The 10,000-nt window shown below is 41.8% G+C and overlaps 1 protein-coding gene across 1 annotated transcript in view; it reads left to right on the forward strand.

Moving 5' to 3' along the window:
• The first annotated feature begins 100 nt into the window (after positions 1-100).
• Positions 101-10,000, forward strand: part of SALL3 (spalt like transcription factor 3) — a 19,041-nt gene continuing 9,141 nt past the window's right edge. Inside the window, exon 1 of the mRNA XM_025365420.1 lies at positions 101-182. Within this exon, the coding sequence (XP_025221205.1) occupies positions 101-182 (82 nt within the window). The remainder of the gene's footprint in view (positions 183-10,000) is intronic.

Here is a 10,000-nt window from a genome sequence, read left to right on the forward strand (position 1 = left end):
CCCGCGCCCACCCGGCCGCCCCGCGCCCGCCCCGCGCCGTCCCCGCCGGCCGCCCCGCTGATGCCGCTGCCCCGCGCGGGGCCCGAGCGCCGCTAGCAGCATGTCTCGGCGCAAGCAGGCCAAGCCCCAGCACCTCAAGTCGGACGAGGAGCTGCCGCCGCCGGACGGGGCTCCCGAGCACGGTGAGGGCCGGGGCTGCGGGGTGGCCGGGGGGTCTGGGGGGGCTGGGGCTGCCCACCCGGGCTGGGGAAGCGCGTGCGGCGGGAGCGGCTGCGTGCGTCCGGGAGCGGGAGAAAGTTCCCTGCTTCCCGCGAGCAAGTGTCCGTCCCGCGCCAGGCCGGCCGCGGGGACCCGGGTACTTCGCCGGAGCGCGCGCGACCGCGGAGAGAGTTGGGGGCGAAGTAAACTTGGCTCGTCTCCTCGGAGTCGGGGAGCTGCCCGCGGAGGGCGCCGAGGCCGCGGCCGGCTTGCGGACGGCTCGAAGGCCGGAGCGGGAGGGAGTCCACGGTGCCTCCGCCTCCGCGCCGCCCCCCGGGGTCTCTGCGCCAGGGCGCTGGGGCCGGCCTCGGCGACCCCGGGGCGAGCGCGGCGGCGGGGTGGGCAACCGGAGCCCACTTACCGCTGGACGCGGGTCGGGGACGCCGCCGCCCGGCCAGCTTTGTTCGGCGCCTCGGGGGCCCGCGCCACCTCCCCGGCCCCGCCTGTGCCCCCGGCCCCCCGCACCGCCTCGGGTGACCCGCGGTGTCCCAGCGCGCTGACGCAGCCTGTGATCTTGCGAGGCCAGGAGAAGGTCGGGGGCTCGGCCCTGCCTAATGGCCGCCTGGGGAATTAAGCTGGGGGTGAGCGCGGCGGCGGCGGCCTGGGCCTGGCCCCTGCTTGCGGCAGAACCCCGGCGTGTTTCCGGGGCGTTCATTGCAGGGACCGCGCGGGCCTTTCCTCTCCCGTCTTTTTGGATCCGCCGAGGCCGGGCGCTGGAGACGCCTTGGCAGTCATTTCGCTGGTAGGAGCTTCCTCTTCGAAACATCCGAAAGCGAAGGGCAGGCGCCGCGAAAGTTAGAGACTGGCGGAGGGCTGGACTTTCCAGAGTGGCCCCTTTCCCCGCAGAGTTTGGGGCGCCCCCACCCCCTTCGTCGAGTTAAAACCTCGGCCCGCGGCGCCCAGGCTTCGGCGCGCCCCGCGGGGCCCCCAGGGCGCCAGGATGGAGGGCCGAGGAGGGGCGGCCCCGCGACCCCGAGCCTGCAGCACAGCTCGCAGTAAAATAATTTGCTCCTTAAAAAAATAGGCAGGCCAACTTTTATGATTGACCTATTACAAGTTGTTGGAGGCAGATGGTGATCTTTTTACTCTGAGAATGAGACTGTCTGCGAAAAGGAAACGGGGCGGAAGAGTTTCCCACCCAGTGGGGTAAAGTTTGACAAAGCAGGTAGACACCCATGTCGGATGAGAACGAGAGAGCATGCTTCTGACGCGGCTGGAGAATTAATGAATTAAATAAAATTAGTGAGCTCGCTGGGGTCTTTTTGTTGCCGTGGAGGTAAGGGAGTCTTATCTGTGTAGCCAAGTCAGCCAAGATTAGAACAGGCGATATGCTAAAAAGAAACGCTTGCATATGGTGGGTAGATTAAGGACAAAGAATCTTTTTGTCATGGAAATGGATTTTTTTTTGTTTTGTTTACTTCATCACATAGAATTTCTCACACTTGGTTTGTTTTGTATCGCCCTCAATGACTACATGATCAAATGAATGGATTTATTTCTGCCGAATGAGAAAGACAGTCTTTCCTTCAAAAGAACTACATTGCATCCCAGTGAGGAATTTTAAAGCTTTATTATTGTGGCTCCTGAATAGCTTAAAATCGGCTTTCACAGCCGCCCCAAAATGCAACAATGTAAATACTTCTCAGCTTTGTAGGGTCGTTATCAAAATGTGCAATGTCTCCTTTTATTAAAGCATATTTTAATTAATAGAGTAAACCCCCTTGTATTTAACAATTAACAAGCTGAGGCACTGCTATTCATTTTTAATTTCACTTCAGAAATGTGAGCATGCTGAACTTAATAGTGTAAACATGTGGAGGGCTATATCGCCTATATTTGAAAGCCTAAGATGGGATAAATTATTCACAAGTTCTACTTTGAATTCCTCTTGTTGCTGCTCGAATTTATTTAGAGATGCAAAATATTCAGGTTTTTTACCCATGGTAGAATTAAAGTTCTTGTCAAGCCTGTGTTTTTTACAACATCCAGAGTTGTAATCCAGACGTTGCCACAGTTCCTGGTGATATTTTGCAACAGGCCCGAAATACGGTCTGGGGCTGAGTCTTGGTCGAGCGGTTTCCATGCTGCTTTGAGATAGTTTAGGCAAACTATTTTTTTTAAGTTCTTTCTCATTTAATTATATTCGAAGCAGCTTGTTCAAGGAGCATAAGAGACACTCTGTTCCGTGTTAAGTCAAGGAATGCCCCATTTGTGTATTACTCGGTCGCACTCAGCATCGTTCCTAAGATAACTAAGTAAAAATTTTTAAAAGATAAATGGGTGTGGAAACCAAATTACTCCAACCTGAATCAGATCTCCTCAGAATTTTAATTGTGTTAAATGCAATGGAAATAAACAGACCGTGCCGGAAGTTACAAGTGAGCTGAGTTAGTTTAGTGTTTTAGAAACGAGGTAAATAATTCCTTTGTATCACTCGGGGAGTGACATATTAATTAAAGCAGCAGGTCCATCTACATGCAGTAGAATGGAAAGCTACTGATAATGTCATGCAGAACAAATATTATATGCAAAAATGTTTAGTATAATGGGGGACAGAGATGCAGTCACATTAATTTACAGCACAAAGCCTGTATCTCTTAAAAAAGAATTATGATTTATTTTTGAAGCAATGAAAAGATTCTATGCAAAAATAACTGGTGCTACCCAAACTTTATCACTACAGGAATTAAACATGACGTGTCTAGAATGAGAAAAAGTAAGGATAATTTATGTAAAGTTCTAAAGTCATCCTTTTGTTAAAAAAAAAAAATTATTGAGACATTCCTAACAGAAATTGTTTTTTAAAATTACTTACTTGCAAATGATCTCATTCCTATTTTAGAAGAAAAGGTGCTGCAGCTTTGGGATCCAGTTAACTTTGCACCACTAGTAATCCTGTGAGCCAGCTGAATATTTTTGTTCTAAGAAAAATTAATTAAAACTTCCAATGACAGTTATATGCCCACTAAGAACTTTAAAAGATACAATATTGCTATTCTTTATTGTAATAAAATATAATTTAAGAAATGTATTTTATTGTTAGAATATATGTATTTAAGAAGGAACAAAAGGATATTATAATTTAAAACCATTTACCATCCTGTGTTTTGTTTGTTAGCACTAATTGCTTCAAAGTGTGTGTTTCCTTTTTCTGCCAACTTAGAAGTATATGGCTGTCTTAAAAATCCTTTTAAATGTGTTGAGCATGTGATTTAAGAATTTACCAGTGGTATTCACAGACTGTGTTTGAATTAAGGGAGAGAAGCTCGGCCACCAGTGCTTGGCGCAGGATCTTTTTCTTTTATCTGTATATGCATGGTTTGCCCTCAGTGCTCGCCCAGCACACTACACACATTTACAATTCAGCATACCAAAAGGAACAATGCAGGAGCCACTTTCTAACATTCACAGGCAGATTGCTTTCTCTGAAACATGAAAGGTAAAAAGTAAGTAACCGCGTTGGGTGAGGGGAGAGGAAAAGAAGACTTTGCAAACATTTCTTTTAAAAACAACATTAAAAAACTTAACCAATTTTAAAATGCACGTTTCTGTGATCAACAAAAAAGGATGCCAATTAATTCCCACCTTAGAGAGAGCTGATTATGTAACAGTGTGGGAATTTTATGTGCAATACATTTTCAGCTTCCATGGCATATGCATTATCCAGTGTTTTTAGATCTGTTGTTCAAAGCCAGAAAAAGGTATGGAGTAACAGCAGGAATTACTTAGCAAGCTGATTCTTTTTTGTATACAAGATGATGGCAAAAGTGGGTCAAATTTCATTTCCAACTGCAATCTCTACAAAAGCTGTACCATTCATCTCCAGGTAGCCCTAAGAATATTTTCTTTTGGGGGGAATTCAGCAAAAGCACAACCGGGTTTTCCATTCTGCGTGCTGACCATTCGTTGGAATTTAGCATTCTTACAAGTATTGGCACTGGCTTGTATTTAAGTACAATGAAAATCTTTTGCACTTCTAATGAGGATGTGCACCGTCTTTCAGTGCTGCCAGATGGTTTCAAGAAGCATAACTTCTAAATATAACAGGAAGGACTTTTGTTTTTATTAGTTTTTATTTTCCTACATGATTTGTTGAACAGTTGCCAGAATATGACCAACATGTTTTAGTCTTGGAAGGACAGGTTTGTAATTACAGCATACCTTAATTACTACACATTTCAAACACAATGAAACAAAATGTATGTAAAAATGGAGCAATTTAATATTCCAGTAAACTTTTATTTTAAAAAACCTGTCTAGGGTTATTTCTCGTGCAGTTTCAACACATTTATGATTTAAAATGCAGCTAACTGATTTCCAAGCAAACCAGGCCAGTCATGTTCCAGAAAGTATAAAATATTAATTGTAATAAAATAATGGAATGGTCTCTATGTTAGAGATGAAGATTGATTTGTTTCTTAATTAAAGGGAAGAGTTCTCAAGACTGAGACGGTGTCCACCAAGGGGATCCAATAATGCCAGTGTGGCATCTAAATATTTTCCTCTGTGGGCCTGTCTTTTTCAATCACCTTCAGATTAGTTATGCTTACTATCTAAAATCCCTACCCCCTTTGCATTCTCTGCGAGCATTAGCAGCCAGCTCGGCACAGAAAGCCTTTTTGTCTGATGTCTGAAAAGGTGGGGTTGCAGAGTGCTGGCCAGCTTCCGACGGTCTCTCCCTGAAGGTGGGTAGTTAGAAGTGCTTTGACAAGCCTTGCTGATTTAACCTTTGCCTGCTTTGCCCTGCCAGGGGTGGCCACTAGATGTCAAGCTCATAATACAATTAGTGCATCTGTGCTGTTGACCTTGGCAACAGGGCTCAGCACTGTTCTGTTAAGTGTTAACACTGAATCTGAGTGTTAACTAGAGATCCCGCGAGCTTGCGCCGTGCTGCACAGCTTCTCAGACGCCATCTAGTTCAGCACAAGTGTTTATAGTTCTTAAAGAAGAGAAAACGGCTTTCTTTTGTGTAGCTATTGCATCTTGAACTGTTTAATTAACCCTGCAGGTGCCACGGCACTTGGTCGTGATCCGTCAGCATTCCTGGTCGTCTTTTTGAGAGTGACCTTCGCCGCACTGTTTGGTAATCCTGTTGTAGGATCTGTGTACGTGTAGAGTCACTGGCTTCAACGACCCAGGGCAGTGGCTTTTCCACGATGACTTTTTGCGTATGTGCAGACTTTGCCTGTAGAAATGAAACGGTGCCATGAAGTGCTGACAAATGATGGAAATAATTCCATCACCTGATCCCGAGTGTGAGCGGGCTGATGGTCACAGCTGATCATAGCCTTGTTTCTGGACCCAGCGTGGCTCATGTGCCCCTCTAGAGCTGTTTAGATGTAGGCATTTATACGTCTACGTGGTTTTGCATATTTATTTCTATGCATAGTGGATTTGAAAAACGGACGGTGTTTGGGTGCTTTCAAGTAGGCATGTCATGAAATAGCACGTTTAATTTCGTGTGTTAGATCAGTGAGACCACAGCCTTTGAATTTAAACCATCTGCATCTTCACCAAAAGTGATGTAGCAAAACCTTGTTTTCACCCCCTCATCAAATTTCGATTGAAATGGTTTGTGTCAGCTGACATATTTTCAGATCTGTGTATTTTTCATTAGGCATAGATAGTGATACATGTGCATTCGTTGTGAGTGTGATTACAGCCTAACATCTACATGAAAGAACTATTGTGCAACCTTGAAGTGTAACAAACATCATATTATTTGAAGCAACGTCGAGGGCAGATAGTTAAAGCAAGTGCGAATGCTGTCCAGCTCCCATCTGCATGTACCCATAAAGGCAACAGTGTCTCCTCCCGGGTGCTTCACCGCACAGGTTAAAAACCGCAAATGTTTTAAACAGAAGACAGTTGGTGACTGTGCCACAGGTGGTCGTGACTTAACAAATTTGAGGTGTGGGCCACTGTGTCGACGCGCGGGAGTGTGCGGTCAGAGCCGCGTTGAGCATGGCAAGAGTGCCCTCCACTGTTCAGCGCTGTGCGCACACACTCTGAGGTCTCAGGAAAAGGACAAAATTTTTCTATTGCGTCTGGAATTTCTTCTACATTGTTAAACACAGTAGGGGTCTCTATTTGTCTCCTCCTGTTTCACAGCTTGGGCTCAGTATGTGATAATTCATCTTTCTTTATGGGATTCAAAGCTATCATAAGGAGTTAAAAAGAATTAATTTGCAAGAAAATAAGTGTCTCCTAACAATTTAGGAAAACTGGAAAAATGCTTTCTGGATTTTAAGAGATGGAAAGGCAAAGGAAAAAGTCCGTTTTCCTTTCCTGAAGGATCCACGTGGCATTTTAAAGTTACTAATTGAAGTGGATAAGTTAACATCCCTTTCCCTGCACCAAACAATTCTGCTGCTTCTTTTGTTAATTGTAATGAATAAAAATTGCAGCAAAAGTTTACTGAAGGTGAGCTTTTCAGATTGATAAAGAAAATTATAGAACAGCTATTTTAATACTACTTTGTAATTGGTTAGCTTACTTAAAAGCCACTGTACTTGAAATGCTAAGAACTGTAGCTTGAAATTTTTGAAGAAAGCATCGTCTTAAATATATGTATATACAGCATATCTTAAGTTATACATTTCATACACAATCAAACATAAAATGTTTGTAAAAATTAAGCATTTTAATACTATTCCAAGTAAACTTTTTTTCTTTTTTTTGAAAAAACTGTTTTAGGTTATTTCTCATGTAATTTCTCATGTAAAACCAAATCAAAGGATTGGTTTGCTGGGAAATCACACAGCTGCATTTTACACACACACACACACATTACAATGATGTTTTTCACTTGTGGCTTTAAAAAGATTAACTAGGCTAAAAATTCTGCCTGTCTTTCTGATACCTCGTTCCTTAGAAGATAGGTAGATTCCGTAACAGACCAGGGATTAAAGCTGAGTGAAGACCAAAAACAGTCTGAGGGGTTCCTTTCACACCGAGGGTGACTCCTAAGAATAGGAACAGTTTTGTTAAACATTCTGTGTATATTTTATTAGTGAGAAGGGGAAAATACATGTATTTTTTTAAACTATCGTCTTTGAAGCTACGCTTTTGTTTTCTCTGAAAGGTATGTGGGACCTTCCTCTCCTCTTCTGTGTAGCTGAGAAACACAGGAGGGAATGGGCACACGGTGATACAGACCCTGAAAATCTAGCTGTAAAAAGCAGATACTGGGATCGCTGTAAATTAAATGGAAAAAAAAAACCTATTTTTTATCCTGTGTAGTGCAGATGGCCAACGTGGCGCCATGGGTGTGATGCTTAATTTGAGATCAGCTGAGGGGGGCTGTGGTGCAGCAGCTCCTGAGGCGTCCTTCACGTTCACATAGAAGCGGTACAGCAAATGGGTTGGTACTTCCTAAAAGTAGCCCTGGCCAAATACTCCCATTCACCAAGAAGGGAAGACTGTTTGCTAAGTTCTGTTGGTTGGTGAACTGGTTGGCATTTTTCTTGACTTGTTCTAATGTAATCCCATTCCTGCCCGTCCCCTGCCTGTTTACAGTTTCACATCTCTTAGCTGTTGAACAGTGTGCAAAAAATAAGTTCCTTTGACATTAATGATAACGTTTGCAATGCTTGCTTTTTAATTTGCCCCTTAAACAAAGAGAGGAAGAAAATGAAAATTGCATTGGAAATAAATTTCTCAAACTTGTCACTGTTGTACTGTTGTTACAATGCCTTGCTGATATGGTTTTGCCTTGACAAAAAGTTTAGGCCATATTAATTAACGTAATAACTTATATTTTTGGAGCATACAGGCCAGTTCAAAATACAAGTTTAATTTTAAAAGATGGTTAAATACATTTGAATCTGACATATGATGGCAGGATTAAAGGACTTTAGAAGTGTATATGATAAAATTGTGGATTAAATTCAGATTTTTCCCATATGGGTTTGCTTGTTATAGACAGCACTTAAAAATAAGTAAATAATGTCAGATTGGCACATAAACACTGTAATATGTGCATTTAATCATCATAATGAGAAGGGCCATGGAAGAAGTTTATAAGAACTTATTTTAATTCTTCAGAATGCATCAGAAGTCAGCACTCAGTCTACAAGCCAGCAAAATGTCTTGCTACTTCTCAAGAAACTCTGTCCTTAGTAAAATATGTTCACTTTGGTTATTTCCTACAACCAGTTCAGTCAAGTGCTTACTATTGTTGTTTAATAACATTCTTAAAGTATGCAGACAAAATTTCAATTCCATATGTGATTGTTTTGATCCCACATGTGAGTGTTTTTACCTGTATTTCTTTTATTCAGGGCTACGTTGTGAAATTCGTTCTTATCTACAACTTTTATGGAATGCTAATCACATTCAAATGTTGATAGTGAGACACATACGCGTGAGCACGTGAGAACAACTGAGGTGATCACATTATTGATATTTTATACACACCTCAATAGAAAGTATAGATGATGATCCTGATTTATTTGCATGAAATAATAAATCTGAATTGTATTGAAAATTTTTTCCTTTATTAATAATGACCTTTAAGGTCTGTTTTAGTCAAAAGTCAAATTTATTATGGAGCTTTGCTTATAAAATCCAGCATCGTCTGTTTCCTTGGGCTCATTAACAAAATGAACTGTTAACAGGTCCAAATAGTCACAATGCCATTTTTTAACACAATTTCCTTTTTCAATTTTGAAGGAATAAGTGGGAGCTTATTTTACTTTGAAAAGAATATCTTCATTGTATTGGTAATTATCACTTATAATTGCTTTAAACAAAATGACTATTTGGCAGAAAGTGCCTACACATTCTATGCAGGGTTTCCACAATCGAGAAACAGTTGCAATTTGGCAAACTTACCAATGGAAAAAGTGAAATTACCTGTGGAAACACTTCCCAACATCCATGAATTAGGAAGTGAACCCTAAAAATATTTAACATATTAAAAAAACTAATGGGAATGTAAAAATGCAAATATGTGTTTGGGTCAGGACCTTTGCAAAAAGCACAAGATCTTTGTGAAAAACAAGAGTGATATTTATCACACACTATGGTTTGTGACAAAATCTGGGAAATGTTCATTTTTAAAGATAAAATTGATTTGTGGTTATGTAAGTTAATTCTTTCAACACCGAACTCACTTTAAATGATCCAAGAATTGACGTAATTTTAAAACATTTTTCTCAATGAACTGTCCCTAACCCTAACACGTATTCCCTATAAAGAAAAAGTATTCTTTTAATAAGATACATACTTTGTAAAATTGTAAATACATATACTGTCTCAATGTTTTTGTATAGCATGTAAGTTATACATTTTATCTTCTGTAAGGAATTAAGTGTAGAAAATGTTTCAAGGAATTAGCAAGCATTTAATTATTAAATTAAAATAATTTAATTTTTAAAATATTTTGTATCATTGTTTCAAAATACTGGAAAACCCCTTAAAACATTTTGTTCCTTGTTACAATAGTTATTTCTGTGTTATAATAGATGTGTGTGGATGGCTTAATGCAGATGAACTTTTTAAGTGGCTACCTAGATTTTTGTGTTTTTTTTTTTTGTTTTTTTTTTTGAGACGGAGTCTTGCTCTGTCACCCAGGCTGGAGTGCAGTGGCCCGATCTCAGCTCACTGCAAGCTCCGCCTCCCGGGTTCATGTCATTCTCCTGCCTCAGCCTCCCGAGTAGCTGGGACTACAGGCGCCGCCACTACGCCCGGCTAATTTTTTGTACTTTTTAGTAGAGACAGGGTTTCACTGTGTTAGCCA

This window comes from Theropithecus gelada, chromosome 18 (genome assembly GCF_003255815.1).
Source record: "Theropithecus gelada isolate Dixy chromosome 18, Tgel_1.0, whole genome shotgun sequence".
NCBI lineage: Eukaryota > Metazoa > Chordata > Mammalia > Primates > Cercopithecidae > Theropithecus > Theropithecus gelada.